This window comes from Hesperophylax consimilis, chromosome 24 (genome assembly GCF_061612785.1).
Source record: "Hesperophylax consimilis isolate HC1 chromosome 24, BYU_Hcon_1.0, whole genome shotgun sequence".
In the NCBI taxonomy this organism is placed as follows: Eukaryota; Metazoa; Arthropoda; class Insecta; order Trichoptera; family Limnephilidae; genus Hesperophylax; species Hesperophylax consimilis.
The window spans coordinates 28,751,895-28,774,630 of record NC_142859.1 but is presented as its reverse complement, the minus strand read 5'-3'; the positions used below and the strand labels follow the sequence as shown (position 1 = coordinate 28,774,630).

General features: G+C 32.1%; 3 protein-coding genes across 3 annotated transcripts; 1 reads left to right on the top strand and 2 right to left on the bottom strand.

The window, feature by feature from the left end:
* The first annotated feature begins 7,669 nt into the window (after positions 1 to 7,669).
* Positions 7,670 to 13,606, top strand: LOC149412164 (uncharacterized). Its single transcript, XM_089646394.1, has 3 exons — positions 7,670 to 7,865; positions 10,111 to 10,202; positions 12,670 to 13,606. Exons 1-3 carry the CDS (start codon positions 7,833 to 7,835, stop codon positions 12,785 to 12,787), a joined length of 243 nt encoding a protein of 80 aa, XP_089502520.1. The 5' UTR covers positions 7,670 to 7,832; the 3' UTR covers positions 12,788 to 13,606.
* Positions 13,607 to 14,312: 706 nt separating this feature from the next.
* Positions 14,313 to 16,097, bottom strand: LOC149412163 (U6 snRNA-associated Sm-like protein LSm6). The gene is made up of 3 exons (XM_089646415.1): positions 15,967 to 16,097; positions 15,786 to 15,884; positions 14,313 to 15,000 (listed from the first exon to the last, which is right to left on the bottom strand). The coding sequence occupies exons 2-3, from the start codon at positions 15,874 to 15,876 to the stop codon at positions 14,852 to 14,854; spliced, it is 240 nt and encodes a 79-aa protein (XP_089502541.1). The 5' UTR covers positions 15,877 to 15,884; positions 15,967 to 16,097; the 3' UTR covers positions 14,313 to 14,851.
* Positions 16,098 to 17,356: 1,259 nt separating this feature from the next.
* LOC149412162 (GATA zinc finger domain-containing protein 1) lies at positions 17,357 to 21,532 on the bottom strand. The gene is made up of 3 exons (XM_089646374.1): positions 21,042 to 21,532; positions 18,812 to 18,998; positions 17,357 to 17,562 (listed from the first exon to the last, which is right to left on the bottom strand). Exons 1-3 carry the CDS (start codon positions 21,417 to 21,419, stop codon positions 17,393 to 17,395), a joined length of 735 nt encoding a protein of 244 aa, XP_089502500.1. The 5' UTR covers positions 21,420 to 21,532; the 3' UTR covers positions 17,357 to 17,392.
* Positions 21,533 to 22,736: the final 1,204 nt, after the last annotated feature.

Below are 22,736 nucleotides of genomic sequence, written 5' to 3'. Positions count from 1 at the left end.
CAGAATATATACCCTGCTCTGCACATTCGCTTAACCTAGTGGGTGAATGTGCCGCTGAATGCGCTCAAGAAGCTTGTTGGTTCTTTGGTCTCCTTCAAGAAATCTACACATTTTTTACAGCTTCAACTCAAAGATGGAAAACTCTACAAGCACAAATAATCCTAGGTAATGATAAAAAAAATAAAACTACTGTCAAAAATCCATCTGACACACGCTGGTCAGCTCGAGCAGATGCTTGCAAAAGTTTGAAAGAGTCATTTCCAGAAATTTGCAATGCTTTAATTGCTATCGAGAGCAATACAGAGGAAAAACGTTCTGTTGTATGTGAAGCTAAAGACATAAGATTGAAATTAGAACGACTAGAAACTGCTTTCATGATCGTGTTTTGGGGTTTTATTTTAGTTCACATGAATAAAACCAATAAAAAATTACAGTCCGTTGATATTGATATTTGTACAGTTATTCAAATGTATGACAGTCTGATTCTAATAATTTCTTCAGAAAGGGAAAATTTTAATAAATATGAAGAGCAAGCCTTAGAATTCGCATTAGTCAGAGAATATGAAAAGGACATCAAGAGGATACGGAAGAGAAAACTCACAGCAGATGAATCTGCCGAAGATATTACTTTTTCATTATCTGGTCGGGAAACATTTAGAGTGACAGTATATTTAGTAATTATAGACAGACTTGTCGTTGAACTTCAAAAGAGACGAGATGCGTACAGCAATTTTTATACCAAATTTTCGTTTTTAAGCAATTTGGTCAATTTGAACACCGGAGAAGTTCAAAATAGTGCTAGTATGTTAGTAACAATATATTCTAGTGATTTAGAAAAGTGCTTTGTTGATGAATGTATCCATCTACGTTCTTATTTAAGAACGATAGCTCGAGATGGAGATCTGCCCCGAACAACCAAAGCGATTTTACAGGTTCTAAGAAAAAAAGAACTTGAAACAATTTATCCAAACATTGACATAGCCTTAAAAATGTGCGTATCGACGGCAGTCAGCAATTGCAGTGGCGAGCGGAGTTTTTCCTGTCTAAAGAGAGTGAAAAATTATCTTCGCTCAACCATGACAGACAGGAGATTAAATTCGTTAGCCATACTTAACATTGAATCCAAATTACTGCTCTCTTTAAACTATGACGATGTTATTGACAACTTCGCAAAACAAAAATGTAGACGCAGAGATGTTTAATTTTTTTTGTGATTAGTATATACCAATTTTTTAATTTAATTCCCGTAATTAACCTGCTTGAAATTTAAATGCAAATGCATATTTAACTTGTGACCAACCTTTGTTTCCGTATGTTTCACAAAAAAATGTTTTCCATATTGCTCATCGTGCGTTTAATGTACATTTTATTAACATACGAGTGTACCAATCTAGGCACTGTTTTTCAAGTAAATACTTTAAAACCTCAATTTTTTCTGTCTCCTTTAATTTCTCGAAACGTGTACATTCATTCTCAAAATCATAAATTTGATGTACACATCACTGGTATTATAAGTAAGTCAGGCAGTGCCTTAGTGGGTTTTCATTTCTTGTTTTCTTATTATGTTATTACATACAATTTGTTATTTTATATTATGTTATTATATACTATTTTCTATTATACATTATATGTACAAAGAAATGTGAATAAGTAAGGTTAAAAAAATATATACATATAAATACATATTAAAGTTCCTAATAGACATACCTAATTTAAGGAGTCAAAATATATTCCATATTGAAATAATTAATAACAATATTGCATACTTCAATCCACTGTCTCGAATGTGTCGTCTGTACAACACAGTTGAATGCGACCTTATAAATATATTCGCAAACAGTCTCGCACATTTTAAAAAACAAATTAACAATCTTCTACCATAATATGTCATGGAGAACAGTTATAATTTGTTAATAACAGTTATTAGCTTTATTATTCTCCTTTTTTTCTTCCTCATCTTTCTCTGTACACTCACTATATTTTATATTTCATGTTTTATATTCGTGTTTTATATTCATGTTTTATATTTCTTTTTGATTATTATTATTTCTGTTTTTTCTCACTACTAGCATCTTCGCCTAGTAACAACTGAACCTTGTTTACGCATGCTGTGAACATTTTTAATTGGAGTGTTAATATCTGTGCACATTCCCACGCAATAATATTAATGTAATAATTTAATAAGTTAACACTCTGTAAGTGTTTCAAACAATAAATAAATAAATCATTGATCCATTGGTTAACACTTGATGTTTTTCCTGAAAACTTTTCGAGTAAAAATCTTTCTGCTGTTTTTCCTAGATTTTTATTTTCACCACCCTTACTATTATTATTTTCAGAAAGTCTCGTATCATGTTTAATTTCGTCCAGGTATTGTTCACCAAATTGTAAATTCCCACCTTCATCTAAGTAAATTTTCCTCAAATTCAGTTAAAATTAAAACTTAAAGTTAAAACTCAAAAGTTAAGGTAATTCCTATATTTTTTTTACATTAACCCAACACAAGAGGCTCTGAGGAAAATAATTTCCCTCAGGGCCTCTGTCATTTTTGAAGATGCTGTGTGGAGGGTCTTTTTGAGGAGAGGAAGGAGTGAACGTGGGTCTTGAAGAGACCCATGTTGTAGGAAGGAGGAAACATAGAGCCCGGCAAATCGTTCCACAGCCGAGCTGTTGAACACAATAACGAGTCGTAGAAGCAACCCGTTTGACATTTGTCACATGACAAATGTCAACCGAGTACATATGTTGGGCGCGCGTTTGGTGTGTTTCCCGACTATGCACCGGTGCCGAGGGGATCAATGATGCTAGTTCCTTGGAGCATCTTCCATTGAAATACCGGTTAATAAATATTTTCCGTGTTTGATGTTTTTTCTTTAGAGAATTCTGAATTTTAGTAAAAACGTCCGTAGTTGTTATGGCGGTGTGTTTTCTTGCAAGTTTCAAATCATCAGGAATATCAAATAAATGTTCATCGGGTGACTCGATTGAAGTTATGCAGTTCACACCGGTTTTTCCACCCAATGCTGCTAACACTGTAAATGTGAATCGTAACTTTTCCATTTTTCTTCACTAAAAATATCGTTTTATAAGACAAATAAAACAATGCGTTGCTCTGAAGTACAAAGAAACGACATTTAAAGTTTATTTGTCGTCCTTTTTTATATTAAAAAATTACATTATTTTTATTAGTCACTCAGTCAGCCACATAGCGAGTACACAATGCTGTTCATAAATAAATGCTGTTTAAGTGTAACCAAGACAACACATAAGTGACATTTGAAAAGTGCATAAAATAAAATTCGTAATTTAAACAAAAAGGGATCCTAGGCATTTCTAGGTAGGTACTTATTAGTGAGTACTTATTCCTTTACATAAATAATTGATCATTTAAATTTTTTATGTTTTATTGATTATCCCTATTAATATTATAACTGCGAAAGTGTATATGTGTGTGTTTGTATAGGTATATGTTACTTCTTCATGCAAAAAAACTACTGAACCGATTGTGATGAAACTTGGTATGTAAAAAAAAGATAGCTGGCAGTGTTGCCAACGAGGGCGATATATCGCCATTTAGGCTACTCAGAACGAGAATCGGCGCTGAAAAAATCTAAAAGGCGACTGGGAGTCAAGTTAAAAACATAATTTTCACGTAAAAACATCAATTTTAAACAATTCTCTAGCCACCCCCCCCCCCCCCCCATGAATTTTTTTTCGGGACAAATTTTATTTTCTTGAAATTCTCTAGCCACCCCCCCCCCCCCTCCCACGAAATTTTTATTTTCACGTAAAACCCACCTAACTACAAATTCGGCTACTTTAGGTACTTGTTAAAATTTATAATATGTGGTCGCTAGAGGGGCGCCGATGAGGTGCTTGCCTAGGGCGCTCTCAACAGTTAATCCGCCTCTGTCCATAGATATAGACTAAATACAACATACTTCATTATCACATATTATACATCAATGGCCATAGGACAATGGTAGAGTATTTTTGGGAGATATATATCCCAGGCTGACACGATCTCAAGTTATGCTATCTCATGTTGTATTATTGTGAGAAATATGATTTAAAAGATAAAATACCACGTGTTGAGTTAGAAGTATAAAAAGATTACCATTAGCGCTCCCGAAAATTTTGTAATAATTCTATAAAAAAACTTTTAGCATTCGAAAAATATTTCTCAAGTTTTGCAATTTTTTTTTTATAAACCGAATAAAAGCAAAGTCACGATAGATTTTATAATACCTTCGCCAAATTATAAAGGTTGTTAGTATGGTATAAAGCAGTAATTACAGTTTACAGTTTATCGATTTGTAAAACTAAAACCCGAAAGAGTCTTTATCAGCTTTCAGGGACAGTACTTTATTTTTTTTTTAATTACATGGATTTGTAAAACTAAAACCCGAAAGAGTCTTTATCTGCTTTCAGGGACAGTACTTTATTTTTTTTTTAAATTACATGGATTTGTAAAACTAAAACCCGAAAGAGTTTTTATCTGCTTTCAGGGACAGTACTTTATTTTATTTTAATTACATGGATTTGTAAAACTAAAACCCGAAAGATTCTTTATCTGCTTTCAGGGACAGTACTTTATTTTTTTTTTATTTACATGGATTTGTAAAACTAAAACCCGAAAGAGTCTTTATCTGCTTTCAGGGACAGTACTTTATTTTTTTTTGTCTTTATCTGCTTTCAGGAAATGTACTTTATTTGTACATGGATTTGTAAAACTAAAACCCGAAAGAGTCTTTATCTGCTTTCAGAGACAGTACTTTATTTTTTTTTTAATTACATGGATTTGTAAAACTAAAACCCGAAAGAGTCTTTATCTGCTTTCAGGGACAGTACTTTATTTTTTTAATTACATGGATTTATATAACTAAAACCCGAAAGAGTCTTCATCTGCTTTCAGGGACAGTACTTTATTTTTTTAATTACATGGATTTGTAAAACTAAAACCTGAAAGAGTCTTTCGTCTGCTTTCAGGGGCAGTGCTTTTTTAAAATTACTTTCAGAGGCTTTAGGGGTTATAACATGGTTTCATTGCGTATTTCCGTTTTTTTAAATAAAAACCTGAATGAATCTTTTGTCTGTTTTCAAAAACAGTGTTATTTCATTTTTGGATACGTTCCAAAACCGCAAATATATTATTTGAAATTGAATGCCGAACGGGAAAATTTGATGACAAGATATTATTTTGTCTAGGATCAAGGTGTTAAATGATGTGTCCGTAAATCAGGAAATTAGGTACCTATGTACTACTTTTTTTAACGAATAAAATAATTCTCAATTGATTTCAAAAGTGTGGTCGCCCTTATTCTCGAAGCGAAATATTCTCATTCACCAACAAGAACTACTTAACCCTCCCTTTCCTCTGTCTTCTGTCCCAAGGTGAGCCCCTCCCCACCCAGTTTCACTTTCTATACGGGCCTCATCGACCGCAGGGGGGCTCAACATATTTCAGCTCAAATTTGATTTTTTTAATGATTTTTCTATTTAAAATTTGCGTTTAAGAATCGCAAATATTATCATAAATGATTATATGTATATTACAGTTTGATGTTATACTCATTAGGTTATTGAAAACGGTTCCATGATAACTCAACACAGTGACAATTCAACATACTTTTAAAAAGTGATATAAAGTCATTAGAAACGATGAAAAACAAAAATATTAACCTAACCTAACCTACTTAACCCAGTTAATAAAGTTTTGTTTCATCACTTTCCATGACTTTATATAACTTTTTAAAGATGTGATGAATTTTCATTGTGATTCCAGTCACAATTAAAAACATATTCATCGTAGATATTAATAAATAGATGTTGCACATTAAAATCAAAATGGACATATTTATTCAAGACTCTATCTAGATTGCATTTAGTTTGGGAAGAATCATAAAGATAGCAGCCAATAAAAATATGCGTCTTAAAAATGAAGATATTGTTGATAGTTCTCAGTCATACTTCGATAGGGTCGAATTAGTTCAGTGGTAAGTCCTTAACTTAAGTCCTGAGTTCAGTTCCTAGATGCGACCGAATCTTTTTCTGATTTTTCTGTTCGAAATTTTCGAGTTGCTAATATTTCCTTCAATGATTAAATATTACAATGTTTGGAGTTACTCAAAAAAAATATTTTTTTAGTAGGATCCATAATTGTTTTGTACATAATTTAATTATATGCTTTACATTACCTACCTCACTAGGTCTAACATGTGGTTGACAGATATGTACAGTAAAAATAAAGCATCGCAACGTTAACGACAAATTTAGAAAGTGAAATTTTTGTATGTGAATCGAGAAGAATTAATAGAGTATGTAATGTGTAAAGTACGACTAAAAGAGTGCATTTTTAGACGTTTAGTTTAAAAGGAGACATTTTGTTAATAAATAAAGAAATTAAATGATATAAATTGAAAATGTAAGACAGTACAGTGTAGCGATGCTTAAAGAATAACACGTCCTATTTCATAAGGTCTTCAATTTCCTTGTGATCTATATTATGTTTATTTAATATGAACAAAAAATCACAGTGAAAATGTAAAATAGATAAAGACACAGAAAATAAAAAGGTAACCCAAGTAACTGTGACTTGAAGAGAGAATCTCTTGTCTTAAGTAATATTTTACAACCTAGATGGTGTCTTGGATTGTCCTTGGTTATAATAATAATTGAAGGAAATGTTATCATTTAACTATCCCGCAGCCAAGTGGGGGAGCAGGTAGTGCCCAAAATTACTATCCTCCTTATATTAGCTTAAGTACTAGAACATCATTTTAGTATTTTATGTATTCCTGCGCAAATACATAAGTATACCATTGATAATTGACTGATTAATTGGCATTCAAAGTTTAAAAGCCCGTAAGACAGAAAAATGCATTGGGTCGTCGGAAGACCCACTTAGTTTCAGACGTTTTGTTTGGCATTTTGACCTGTCAAGAGTTAAAAAAATGATGCGAGATTTATGAAATTGATGGAATATTGTGTTGATTTAATTTACCTACATTCAATGGCGTCGAAAGGGATTTATAACCCAAAAAGGAAATTAAATTTAATTAACTTGTCATAATTTCTTGCAACATATATGTTGGGGATTCTTATGGAAAAACATGTTTTCACAACGGAAAATAATAACCATTTACTCACACGGCGGTCTTGATGTGACGTTAAAAAAATAGTGATATTCAAATTACTCTAAAATCTAAACCGAAACGCAGAAAATCATTTTATGATTCCCCCTAAGAATTGTACTTTGAGCGGTGCTTTTCGAAGATATGCTCAGAAAATTATAAAAGTACCGTACATAAATTTTCGACAAAACGCAACAATTTTTAGTATGTATTTTTCCAGTGATCATACTTTTAAATGTTAGAAGTACGAACTGAAATATTTTTACGAGATTCTTCTTAGAATATGATAGGTTTCTTACGAGCCGCGCGTTGATCTCACCTTTTTATGGAGCCTCTTTTCGACAACACAACCACAATGAAAGCAAATTGAGGACACCTACCAAAAAAGAACTATCAAATAACATATCACATTATGTACACCGTACTTCGTACTATGTACCTTTCGCCACACTGTCGCAACCATAATGATACATTTCAGTTTATTCAATCCCCTTCATTTTCGTACTACTTGCCCGTTTCGTACAGAAGAAGTATTTTTTGGAGTTGCGAGCTATTTAGTATGTGAAAAGAATTTGTGTCTGGTGTCAAACGTCACGTCCTCCATCTTGGAAAGATTATTTAATATTACACATTGTTATAACACAGCATAAGTGATAATTGAATAGTGGACGCAGGTCGTGGTAGACAGTGATTAGAAAAATGGCAGCTAGCAAATTTGTGTTATTTTTTACGGTACGTAACACATACATATATTTAATTACCGTAGCTTAAAAGTATGGAAAATAAGTTTTTATATTTTGTGATTTTTTGTTGTAATCTTATGTAATAGTGAATGAAAACAAACGAAATATGTATTAGAAATAATAATACCGTAAAGCAAAAAGTTGCAGCATTCTTTTGTAATGATTTACTTACTGTAACTTTCTGACTAATTATTAATCACTTGATGAAAAATGTTTTCATTTCTTGATGGATCTATTAAAATATTATGTAAATACCATGTTATAGTTTGTTTATGGAAGTCATTTTAAGTTATTTTTATTTTATTGCATGGCTTGGCATATCAAAAATACGTCTCCAAAATAGATCTCAGCTTCCAACTTTGAAACCTGAAAACTTTCCTCTAATATATACGAAGCAAAACTAAAAAAGACGATTTAAAAATTAATTGAATAGGTGTTCTTAGGAAAATGTAATTATAAAAATCGAAATAACTATTCATGATAATATTACCAATAACGTAAGCACCGATAAATATAGTATTTATATTCTAAAATTTCAGAATTACTATTAAAATTAAATTATTTAGAAATACCAAACTTTATAAAAATGCTTAAAATAATAATGCAATATTGCGAATATCTAATATTATGAATTTCCAATTATTTACGTACTCCAGTGTAAAACATGATAAATATTGCATATAATAATAATAACCTGGCATTTATATAGCGCAGTTTAGTGTCATTTCACTTCAAGTGCGCTTTACTATAACAAATTTAAAAACGGTAACGGTTGTTTCAGTGAAGTTGAAGAATTCATCAAAATTCAAAGTTGATTTTCTTGTTCTGTGAAGGCTCTATTTAATTTCTGTTAGTATTTAAGTTTTGTGAAACAACTGCCCAATAATGATATAAAAAAACAGAACTCTAATAGAACCTTCACAGAACTTGAAAATCAACTTCGAAATTTGATGAATTGTTCAAATTCTCCGAAAGAACCCATCTTTAGACAGTGGTCATGTTCTTAAAATTTATCCTTCAGTATGCCTTACCCAATACAGATATAATAATAATATATTGTATAACTTTATACCAAATACGTGAAAATAATCTATTCTGTGTCCTAATATTTTATTTCTGTAAATTAGTGTTGACATAAAAACCGGTTATATAATGTCGTGTTTGCTTATATTTTGCAATAACATGAAAGAATACCAAACATAAAATATCATAAATATGTAATTTTATGAAGAAACGTTTTTGTTCTACATAAATTCATGGTCAATTAGTTTTATTAATATTGAGCTTTCTAATACAAAGATAATTATGTAAGTTCCTATCCACAAATTGATCGTGTCTTTCGCGGGAAACGCCTTTTTTCACTAAAAAATATGTACCAGTGTAGTGCAAATAGTAGAACCATAGGCGTGAGATGGGCATTGGGAATTGTTTCTTTCTACGAATTTGTCAGAAATCTGTGCGTTAGTCTGAGCATCAAATCTCTCGAATGTATTAGATCCGGTGTCGTGAAATTTGCTCAGATATTACTGTTTGAAATTTACAGGTTATCGAGTATTTTAAGCTCGCAAAGTCACTGACATCCATGTGCTATTGAGCTACAAATATATATTTAACCATAAAAATAGCAATGAAGTAATACTGTGTGCATTATGCATAAATTAAATATGGAGAAACCACTTAACAAAGCTATATTGTACAGATACAAATTCAAATGATTTTTACCACTTTAATCTCACTTTTCCTATTTATTTGCTTATAAAAATATATTTAAATCTCAACTTGATATCTTGATGCGTAATACATAATATTTACTTAATAGTATATTATCTAATATAAAAATACTTACTAATTATTATAATGCTTATGATCATAATGTACGATAGTAATTGTTTTATTATTAACAATGGTTAACAGTTCTAGGTATTTTTCACAATATTATTTGTTTTGATATGATTTGGTTTTCACAGATCTAGGTATTTATCCTCAATATTATTTGTTTTCATGTTTCACGGAGGTAGAACGATCTAATTTTCGTTTTGATTTTTGAATAAGATGTCTCATTTTTAATGTCTTCAGGTAATGCGTTAAATAATTCCGGAATTTGATGTCTTTTTGTTCTATCTTTGTATTCATTTTGCGATAGTATACATTAGGTACTACACTTGTTGCACATCAATTTTAATTACCCATAAAGTTATGAATTATTAAATACCATGTTATTTATTTGTTTGCAGTGTATGCAGGTGGCTATATTGATCTTGTTCTCCATAAGCTCAACAGATGCCACCATTACTCCAAGAGCCCCCAATTTCCAGTATTTTGAAAGGTAATTACATTGCGTTTAACATTCTTTCACTCAAGCAAACAAATTCAAAAACAAAATCATAAACATTTCATCACTGGTCACTCAACCAAGTAACCGCACAACCCTAACTGCCCAATACCTATCAATTTTTGTTTATGTTTGCACTGGAAACCAAAATTTATTTAAGATTGTTTCTCCAAACAATTTCAAGAATTACTGGTTAAAGTTACCATGCTGTATAATATTACAATACAACAGCATATTTTATAGAAACATAGGAGCTTTAGGGAGAATTTCTCCACCGTCTTGATAGCTTATCCATAGGATAACTTGTATTTTCAATTTATTTATTTATAAAGTCCACGTTTGCTATTGGGTACTATAATGTATGAAGAGTAGCTTTATGTTAGCTGAGTTTGATACCTTTCTTTTTTAATTTTTTTTTATTATATATTACAATATTACACACTTTACAAGGCAAAAAAGTCCTGATAAACTGCTTTTTAGCAGTTTGTCTAACGGGTTTTTTACATTATAAATCTTATTATAGCGAGTTTACAGTTAAATTTTTACAATTTTTTTGTATAAAACAAAAAATTTTACAGAAATATAGTAAAAGAAAATAATGAAAAGCATAAATAACAATTTTAAAAGTCTTTAGAATAATATATCATTGTAAGCTAATGCAAATTAATTCTTTCAGTAAGCCAAGTCTTCAGTAAGTTCACCAATTGTTTGTTTTGGGCACAGTTTTTAATTTCAGCAGGTAACATATTAAAACAACTAGGAATCATATAGTTTAATGTTCTCTGTCCATATTTATTTACATGCTTAGGTACAATAAGTCCTTCATTAAAGTTAAAACGAGTATTATGATTGTGTTCTAGCCTGTATATATAAGGGGTTATTTATGTGCTGAAATATAAATTTGTACCACAGAATTGCTCTCACTGAAAGAATTTTGAGACTGATAGAAGTACCTATTGCGAGTAGTTATTTGTTTATTTATTAATTTGCGTTTTCCTATGTATAAGATATCAAGAGAAGGGTGAAATGTCACCTTAGTCCATTAGTTTGAGAATTTTGACAGTTGGAAACTATTCTAAAATTCAAACAAATTCAAAAAGTCTAGTGTGAATTTTTATGCCCGCAACTGTTGCAACGCAATTTTCAGCGCAACTAAAGTCTCTCCTCTAATATTGCTGCCTCAGTGGGCCATTTCTTTTGAAATATTATTATTAATTTCTGCAAGTTTTTATTAATCTTACATCTGTTTCGGCATTTAAGCCATTTATACAACTATCTGTAAAAATAATATAAAAGTTAAATAGTTGTACAACTTAATAAAAACACAAAATAATTTATTTATTTTAAATTTATTAAAAAATTGAGTTCTAAAAAACACAATAACAATAAATCAAAAGCTTCTTTAAGTAAAAATAATAATTGCAGCTCTATTATTGGTGTCTGCTTCAAGGTTTTAATGCATGTTTTCCACAATATTAACATTTTTTTAGTTCAAGGATTTCAGTGTGATTATTAAATTTTCTTAAAGGATGGATATTTGAATGTAAATTTCATGCATTGCATATTTGAAGGTTGTAATTGCATACTTACATAACCCCTTCTATTACTTAGGACCAGAGATGTGCTTTATTTCAAATACATCCATTTCAAATGGAAATGCAAAATGGGTATTTTCCATTTTAAATGCTTTTTTGCAACATTCTTCCTACTATCTCCACTCATCTTTTTTTCATAAGCCCCAAATATCAGTCGGTCCTCAACCTCGCTATGAGAGATAATTTACATTTGTCCAAGTTGCTCCCTGGTAGGAGCCCTGGCAATTGAGTGATACCACTAAAAAAAATACTGAACATGGGGCTATGACGCTGTAATATTAAATGTTAGATAGCAGTTTCTATGTTTTTACGTTGGCAACATTAGTCCCGCGCAAATTTTTTGTGGTTTCATAATCTGTAGTCGTGGTGTTTTTGGATTTACCATCATGTAATATGTTTGTTCTACATTGATGTCCATTATTAAATGACAAAATTATTTAAAAATTCTATAATTATTTTAATTGTTTGACCTGAGAAACCATTTTGCATTTTCAATGCATTTTGAAAATAGGTATTTTGCATTTGAAATGCTTTTCTAAAAACCATTTTGCATTTTGCATTTTCAAATGGAAAAGTTTTGACCCATTTCCATTTTGCATTTCAAATGGTTTTGGGTACCCATTTTGCACATCTCTGCTTAGGACTAATTATAGCGTATTCCACTCCACACCATCCAGCCATCTAAACTTAAATCTTCCAACACTCCTTTGTCCTTATTGTAGAGAAGCTTCATTGGCAGTTGGTTGTTTTTCATCCATCATAGAGGTCCTGCCCAGCAGAACTGTTCTAGTTTTATAAATCCTGTTATTGGCAACTCTCCAAACAATTGGTTCCCTACTTATGTTAAATTTTCTTTTCGTTTCCAGGCCGAAATATCGCTACCCCTACTACGATGAAGATGGCAAAGGAAAATTACTCTACGGATATGGTGGTTCGGAACTTTATCAATACAAGACCTACACACCTCTCGAGGGAATCCATTAATCCTTAATCACAATGTTATTATTAAATAATTTGTATATATTAAACTAAAAATAATATAAGATAAGTAATGGGATTCGCTTTAAACTGAATACAACGATCTGAGTAAACCTTTTCACTGGAAATTGAGTAGATATATATGTATAATTCAAAATACTTCTGTGTGTACATTACTTTAGTTGAGAGCTGGATTAAAGTTTAGTAAAGTACACAATATAATATTCTAATATTTTCTTCTAAGAAAAATCATCAATGTTATTTTTCCTATCCAGCTTGTTCAGATTCAATGAATTGTTTCGATTGTGTTTTATAATAGGCATGTAATGAATATTTTTTAATAAAGAATGAAAAATTGTAATATTCATTTATTGAAGACAATATTAGCGATTTTTAAATGAAAATTTGAAAGAGAAAAAGATACAGTCACATCTTGGACTCTTTGGGGACCTTTTAGGACCTTTTGGGACTTTTTAGGACCTTCGCATTACCAGGCGCTGCTCTACCAACTGAGCTAATGTAAACTTTTTATTATAAGCATTAATTACTCGCCTTAAATATCCATACAAATTGAAAATATCTCCTGAGTAAAAATAAATGCCACCGACGGGAATTGAACCCGCACCTTCTGATGTCCGGTCAGGTACTCTGGACCACTGAGATACGTCGGCTTATTCAAAACCCGCCAAATAATTCAATATGTACAAGTACTTCAATCGACAATTACTGCTTATTTTATTTTTTCACCTGTAAACAACCAAATTTATTTTTGTTGGAAAGGTTTTGTTAGTGCTGAATTTCTCACTAGATGGCGTCGAGATATATTATATCTACATCTGTTTGCGATATATTTTGACTTATCAAATATTATGATTTTTTAATGGTATACTAATGTTTATAAGACAAGGTTTTTACGCATAACACAAAGGATAACAAATTATTATAAGCATTAATTAGTCGCCTGAAATATCCATACAAATTGAAAATATCTCCAGAGTAAAAATAAATTCCGTAATAATTGAATCGGACATCAGAAGATGCGGGTTCAATTACTATCGGCAGCATTTATTTTCAATTTGTATGGCAAGCAAGTAAATTAATGCTTGTAATATTTTGTTATCCTTTGTGCTATGCATAAAAACCTTGTCTTATAAACATTAGTTAATCATTAAAAAATAATAATGTAAACCTATTTCCTTCGGTCATATTTAACTGTATCATACTTTTAATTGTTATATTATTATTACATTATCATCATTTTCTCACTGCACATTTTTATTGGCTGCTATCTTTATGTGTGATTAAAAGATTCAACTTTTTTCTACAAGTCTAGGATGATTTTTTATGTAAAATATAATATATTTGAGTAAAACCTCGAATTGTAATATTTATTATTGAAGACAATAATATTAGCGATCTTTAAACCTAAGTTTGAAACAGAAAAGTTACAGTCGCATCTGTCCTAGATCCCAAAAATAAACAACTTTCATTGATTAAAAAAAAAAAACGAGTATTTTAAAGTTTTATTATTAGAGAAACAAGTGGATGGAATATTTGGTAAATACACACAAGATGAATGAACTTATTTTCAATATTAAAATTGTCCTAAACCACATAGTTTGTGTTTTAACAAATTTCTATACAGAGATGTATGAACACGAAGCCGAACAATTTAACCAGAAATTGCTGAGCATGTTTGGATTAAAAATGTACCAGTAATTTTACTTCCGATGATCTATTTTTTTCGATTAAAAACCACAAAATATTATTTTCCTTCACACTGGGTACAGCATAGAGGGTCATGTGATATGCACTCCATCTCATTACAGCAGCAACGTACTGACGAGACAGAGCGCATATCACGTGATCCATTGCGATATGTTGCAGTGTCATCAGCAGTGACGTGTGATAGAAACTATATTTTTGTTTTAGAAAAACATTAGACAGCAAGATGACATCTACATGTTGATACTTTCAATATTTTAATAATATATTTACCGAACATTCAAACATACATACAATGTGCAGACTTACAGCAAAAAATACAAAAATTATTATTTATATATTGAGCTAGATTCTTCTTTTTTGCGTACTGATGTAAAGTACGTTGTTTCCTCGGATGAAGGCGTCTCCATATTTGTTCTTCAACTGTCCGTTGTGATATTCCTCAGTCTGCTCCAAGGCTATGTTCATGTAACCATCAAGACAGGCTAACACACCTGGAAAAGTATTAAGGATGATAACAATGTATATTTTTTAATTTTGAGAATATCATAAAAAAGTCTGTTGCAAAATATTTCAACAATACAAGTTAGCAACAGAAAACTGAAATACAAGATGAATTTTCAAGTATAACTACTATGCTGTGTTACTGAAGAAGTTATTGATTCAAAACAATTGTGTCAGCATCCGTCAGAAATCTTTAATAATTCAGATTTAAATAACTTGACAATATGTGATGGGGGGATATGACGCCATTTTAATATATTTTTAGTATGGATTGACATTCGTGAGTTACGTTTTATCTAAATATGCATAAATTACATTATATACCCAAGCTAACAACCTAATAACCTATTTTGAGCAAGTAAATAGTAGCTTCGGTAAATATTTCTCTAACCGCTGCACTTTTAACAGGCTTTATTACTACAAAAAAACAACGATTTACTTCGGGATGCATTATCATTACATTTTTATTCAAAGTTCAAAATTCACCTCATAAAACGATCCCTTTGCCACCATTTTTGACTTTTTAGTATGGAATGACAGTTGCGATAGTTTCATTTCAATCCAAATAAGCTTAAATTATCTAAGTAACCCAAACTAAGAACTTTATAACCTATTTTATGCACGAAAATAGTTGTTTCTTGTGGTAATTATTGAAACAAAACAAAGTGTAACTTCCATTATCTGTGCCTAAAAGTGCGGCGGTTAGGGAAAAATTGCCGAAAAAGGTTCGAACAAACCTGTCAAATAAATAAAGGTAATAGTAAAATATGGTTACCTCTATAATCGACGCCACTATTTAGCTTGACGACCACGGGTCTTCCATGAATTTGCTGGATGAATGTTGACAAAGCTTCTTTGCGGCTCATTTTATAACCTGCAAATATTAGGAGTTTGTATTACGCCGGGAAAATATTCGTGATAAATAAATGTTGCATACAGACAATATGAATACGAACCTCGAATAAGCTGGACAGCTCTAGGTGATTCTGAATACTTTCTTTCCAAAAATTGAAAAAGAAACAATATTTACTTGACAACTGACCGCTTCCGACCTTTCAAAATTGTTCACAGACAATTAGACCACCCATAAATAAACCAATCACAGACCACCTATGTTTTTTGACAAGTTGTGAAAATATATTATTATTGTCAATGACTAAGAAGGTCCACAGACGGAATTTAATTTCATGACTCAAATTAAAAAAACTCTAGTACCAATATACTTTTAAAAACACTTGAGAAATAAGTATTAGGAAATAATACACGATAATATGAAACAAAAATGAGAAAAAATGCGACGCGAAGTATATTATGGTCAAACAATGCTGTCACCAATAATCTCTCCATCGAAATGAAAATGAATTTATTTTTAGAATGCAGGGTTGTGATTCTTTTTTTTTAAAAGACAAACATTCCCAGGCTAAGAATAACCTGACGATATTTGAAAATCTCCTTCTACCACCACAGTAAACGAAAAATGTTGCTTGTGTCATGATGGACGACTTAGCCAGTCGAGAAATTGAACGTACGATGCCTGGGTGGGATCCAAACGCTATGCCAACTAAGCCACTGACCGGTTCTTATTGGTACAGCCTATATTGTTCCTCCTCTTTGATTCGATATTTTGGTCTTCTTTTTAGTTAGAAAAACAATTTGTTAAGTCTACTTATACTAACTGAAGCCACCCCGTAGAAAGGCTCTATTGCCTTGTCAAGCATTTTGATCCCTTTCTACTTGTTTTTTAAAAACCATAGACAAATTCCTAAGCAAACCACTCGTCTGTAGGGCACTTTGGACTTCAACATGAATGAAAATTATGTACCTAGGTACTTTTTTAGTAAAAAAATGTTTTTTTTTTGTTCATCATAAATATTATTAGCGCACAAAATATTATTACAATTTTTTTATGAATAAGTGAAAACTCAGGCCAGCCCATGTTTTAAAACCCATTTCAAATACTTACATGTAATTGAATAAGGGCCAGTATTTCAGTTGCTTTGTTTGGCTTGAGATGTAAGTGGTTTATTAATGCTCTTCAAGTTATTGGGCACGTTTCCTGACAACCCAATCTCACTCAACATTCTATACTGAAATACCGGCCCCATAAATAAACCACTCACACCGGCTCTAACACGGACAAGCCTACGAAATGGATGCAAAATTTAGAGAAAATCGTATTCCAAAGATACTTCAAGACAATAAGAAAATATTCACTTGTAAATTTATCAATAATTTACAAGTGAATATTTTTTTAGGTACCTACCAATCTATCTTTTTGTCAAAAAAATAAAAATATTTAAAAAAACTCAACATGTTGCAAATAAAAGACAGTAAAAATTACGAGCATTGATTTATTAAACATATATATATTCAAAATAGATTTCATCTGTGTTTGGGGTCCATGGAAGACCAAATGAATCCACTGTAGTTTTTGGAGACGAGTTCCGACTCGATAGGCGGGTAAGGGCTGGTGGAACTCTTGTAGTAGTCCGAGGGGGCGTGCATTATGAACTCCATGTACTCCAGCTTGCGGGCCAAGTCTTCTTCTGGACCTGGAAGATGGAAAAATATAATTAAAAATACATGAATATAGGACTAGTCTTGATTGATTGCAATGGGGAGTTTAAAGGATGCGGGAGATTGAATATTATCTTTGCGATAGTAACAAAGTATATCTAATTTCACCATGTGCTTTGAAGTAACACGTCAGCCTGTTTTTATATAGTTCAAGTTGTTGCTATACCTTAACAGGGTCTGGGTAGCGAAGGTCCCAAATTCTAATCGTGGAGGCAGAGTGCATTTTTCTAATTAATTATTACATATCATATCAGAATGAGAAGACTTTCACAGTATCTGGATGGGTGAAATAAGAGTGAACACTAAACAATCAAATTAATTTCACCTAGGAGAATGGCATCGTTGATGATGTACTTTGGTGGGGGTTTTTAAGGAAAAAAAAAGGATTAACCATTAATCATACATCATACATTAATAATCATTAATCATTAGTTCCACCAAGATGTGCCAAAACCTAATCTCGTATAAAATAAATGTTAAAAACGGGTAAGAAAAAATCTAGAAATGAGAGAATTTTTTCTATAATTTGTACTACTAATATGATACCTAAAATTGTACATTGTCCTGTATGTATCAAAAAAATAGCCAATAAAAAAAAAACCCCGGTATTGAAGAGAACTCACAAAAATGTAAAATAATTTCACTGCCAAACTGTTTGGGAGAACAAGCATGAGTTGTACAAATTACCTGTTCTAATTCTTAAGATATAAACTGCGTACACATGATTAGCACACCTTGATTGTCTCCCGGCTGTGTAATGTGTCTAACGTTTTAGCAGAGATCTTTCCTGACATATGTAAACGGTTTTCCAGAAACTAGAGGTAACATAGAAAACCAAAAAAAACTTTTTTTTGATTTGAGCTTTTTTTTTTCTTTTTCGGCAAATAAAAAGGATTAAAATTGATTTTAGAGCCGGCTCTATGCTTCGGCGCACTTTAAAAGAAAATAAATAGCCGATAGCGCACTTTAAAAGAAAATGAATAGCCGATAGTAACTCCGTAGTGACTGATTGTTCGATTTACTCAAAAACGAAAGCTCAAAACAAAAAAAGTTATACCATAAAATCGATTCCAAAGTTTTCCCCTTGTACCAGTAGTTTCCGGACACCGTGTTCCAGACCAGATGCTGTTTCTAAACTTAACAATAATGTACTTAATATATAATATACACGGCATGCAGTGTTTCATTATGATTTCTTTGTGTGTGTGAAAGAATTATAATTACCAATGATATAGGTGGCAGGGTCGAAGCACTGACTGGGCGGTGGGCTGGCCTTGGTGGGCAGCAGCCACGTCACAGCCGCACTCTTCTCGCAGTACTGGTCCGTCATGAAGCCACGCACCTGCGCGTAGTACACATCCCCCGCTTCGTCTGTCATGGATACTATGTCACCCACCTGCATGTAGGAACCCTGGAAAGGTAAATTTATAGGAAGTTTTAACTAACAACTTCTACAGCAAAATCTCTACCAACGTTTCTTTGAAGGGACTTGCTGAAAAAACAATGAATACGGGAAAACAATGGATACGAGATATGACAGAAAACAATGAATACGGGAAAACAATCGATGCGAGATATGACAGAAAACAATGAATACGGGAAAACAACGGATGCGAGACATGACAAAAAAACAATGAATACGGGAAAACAATGGATGTGAGATGACAGAAAACAATGAATACGGGTAAACAATGGATGCGAGACATGACAAAAAAAACAATGAATACAGGAAAAACAATGAATGCGAGACATACCAAAAAAAGTATATGCTTAAATGTTTAATATTAAAAAAAAAAAACGATATCTATTTTACATTCAACTTAAAGAGATTATTAAAAAAAAAATTATATTCCAAAGTAAGAAATATTATTTTTTATTTTTGTAATTTGTAAAGTTTAAACTGAAATTTCAAATACGTACTATACTTAGTTTGTAACTTTATTGCTGCCCATGTATTATGGAGTATATATATTGAAGAGTACGCACTTTTTTCACCGGAAGGTTCATTTTTAAACGCTTGAAAACCTAGATAGGTGTTAAATTAAATTTGATACATAACCAAGTTTACAATTGAATTAAATTGTTTACTATTGAAATCAAGCCTATAGCTAGGAAATATAGTTTTAAAACTTATGTTCATACTTTAAAAATGATCGATAAATGATGAATGCGGTAAAACGACGCATGGAGGAACGATCGATGCGCTCTATTTTTGCAAGTTTTGTACGACGTAAATTCGGGACTGAAAGAGATAAACGATAAATGCGAGAAAACGATCATTCGAGGAATGTTTGATCGAGATTTCACTGTACATACTAGTAGTTCTGTGAACAGCAGACCTCGCGCGTTCAAAAAGTATGTTTATAATTTTCTCTTTATTTTTTACAAATCATAATCAAAATTTCAACTGAAATCATAAGAATAGTAATGTAGGTACTAAAATACCAACCGTCACATCTCAATGATGATTAATTTTTCAAACTTTCTTCAGGCAGGTAGGAACCGTAATAATTATAAAAACATATCACAAAGATTTCACATTTGAAAAAAGAATTTTTACTGAACCGTTAAAACGACCATCTTGAACCGGAATGAACAAACAAATTAATAGACAGAAGAAATGCAAAACGGTTGAGTTAAAACAGGACTTTGCTACGCTCAGTCAATGAGATATATTGGACAAGTCGTTGGCCAAACTGGAGAAGTTCAAAGTTCTGGCAAAGGCAGGAAAAGCAAAGGAAGATGCGTTGTTCTGATAAGTATTAAAGGTGCAGTATCTGGGTAATGGAGGAGCCTAGATCATTAGGGCAACAACTCAATAAGAAGCAGAAGTATAATCTCGGGAAAAATTAAATTTAATTCTAAATTTCATGATTCAATGAGTCGGGTGGATTGGAATGGCTTCTACAATTTTACCAGCCTGGTATAGTTGCAGAATTCCATTGACTTCACGCAATTAAAAAAAAAGAAAAAAAACACTTGATTTCAACTTAATTACTATTGGAAACAACTATTTAAGTCGGAGGGAGATAGGAAAAAGTGTACAAAATAGGTTGTTACGTTAATAGGTTCTTAGTTTGGGATGTTTAAATAATTAATGTGTATTACCTAATCCTAATCCATCTTTTACAATCTTCCCCCGATGTAATAGTTGTTTATTGCAGTAATTAAGTTGAAAACAATTTTGTGTTATTTTAAAATATTGTGTGTATGCGTGCAGCAGAATTTGTCAACTTTATCGAAAGTCTTATTACCTACACCGGTAACAATAAGAACATCCACTATTCAATAAATTTTATAATACTGCATGACTACTGCGTCAAAAATCTCACAAGGAATAAGGCCATATGGACTAAGAGCAGGCGTGTCCCAACGTTTGTAAAATTGAATAATTTCAATAAGCTGTCATAAAATGTTTTTTACGAAAATGATGAATAGATTTACACAAATTTACCTTAAAATAAACAGAATCGCTTGTGACTATGGTGGCAGTTGCTGTTGGCGCTTTCAATGGAGGTCGCTTGAAAAGGGAGCGCCTTCCGCGTCCTTTGGGAGGGCCAGGTTTTAAAGCAGATCCTGGATTTTTCAGCTTATATCTTGTTGATCTAGTGCTTTTTCTTGTCACCTTTCCACTAGCCGAAGTTATCGTCTCTGCATTATCTTGTTTAACATCTCCAGAGTTCGTTTCATCGGAATCTACTTTAACTGTGATGTCTTTTTTAGAATCTTCGTTGGTGAAACAGTCGTTGCAAACTTCGCCATTTTCGAGCGGACGCCACAAAAGGGATTCGGTTGCGTTGCACTGCACGCAAACTGGTTTCGTTTTTGTCATGACGCAATTGAAATTAATGATTATTTGATGAGTGACAATAAACGAAAACGTCTTTTGGTCAACGCGTCGCTTGTAAACAAGAAGGTATTATAACCTCTCCAAACAATTAACTGTCAAAGTGGCAGAGGTAAGACTCAAGGCAGATTTCTTCTTTACTGACGAAGTTGTATTGGCATATTACTCTAGCGGTGAGTAGTATAAGTTTTTTCAAATAAACGAAAGAATAATATTATCCGAGGTTTAAATCTAGGATAAATGAATAATTTTGATGGATTCTAGGCAAGTTCCATAGAAAAAAATATTTTATACGAACCTTTGGATCCAACTGAGGAGACAGACGACTGATCAGTCGTCTCCTCAGTTGGGCAAGGTTTTAACCGACATTTTTTAAAATGAACTTTGAATACAAACCATTTCTTTCGTTCATTTCTATAACTGAATAACTTTCAGAGCCATCATTATTTCCCTAGATACTTGTATGACGAAGAAAGCTAAAGTGAAGTTAGAACCCTGTCCGACTGAGGTAACGATCCAGGTAATGCAGCAATGATGAGAACACAGTGTTCATCTTACAGCAAGTCGTGTATAAAAACATGTGGCATGGTTTAAACATGGTTTTTATTCGACTCCAGAAAAAAAAATTACAGTCAATATAAAAAAAACCTTTTATAACAAATTAAGCTAAAAGTGTGCAGTTTTTCGTGGGTTATGTCTCAATGTTGTGAAGTCCAAATAGTACGAAGGTAATCTAATATTATGTATATTAAAATGTTAAAATTTCATGAGTAAATTAAACATACTGAAATAAAAATCGATCAATGTTAACCTAACTAAAATGTTAACCCCACACATGAGTATGTGAAGGAAAATAATTTCCCTCAGGGCCTACGTCATCTTTGGGTATGCTGTGTGGTGGGTCTTTTTAAGGAAAGGAAGGAGAGGTAGTTCTGGGAATGAAAATGGTATGAGGGGTGGGTATGAATCTAGGGATCAGCTTGTCCAGTAGTGACGGACGAATGCATAAATGCCACCCACAGCGGCAAAAGGCAGACAGGCGTATCTTGAACACCATTCACCCAATGAACCCGGGCACCACTGCTAAATCACCAAATGTTGCGAAATACTTCGGATGACTTATTGCAGAGGTGTTGGTTAACCAAATAATTGGTTACCGGGGCGACAGTACCAAAACCCGTCTCCCAAATTGGATTGAATCACTGATACAATATTGTATTTGTAAGCCTATCTTGAAAGAATTGAGTTTTTATACGGGCAAACTATTTATTCATATTCATATTACGTATGAACGGGCACAAA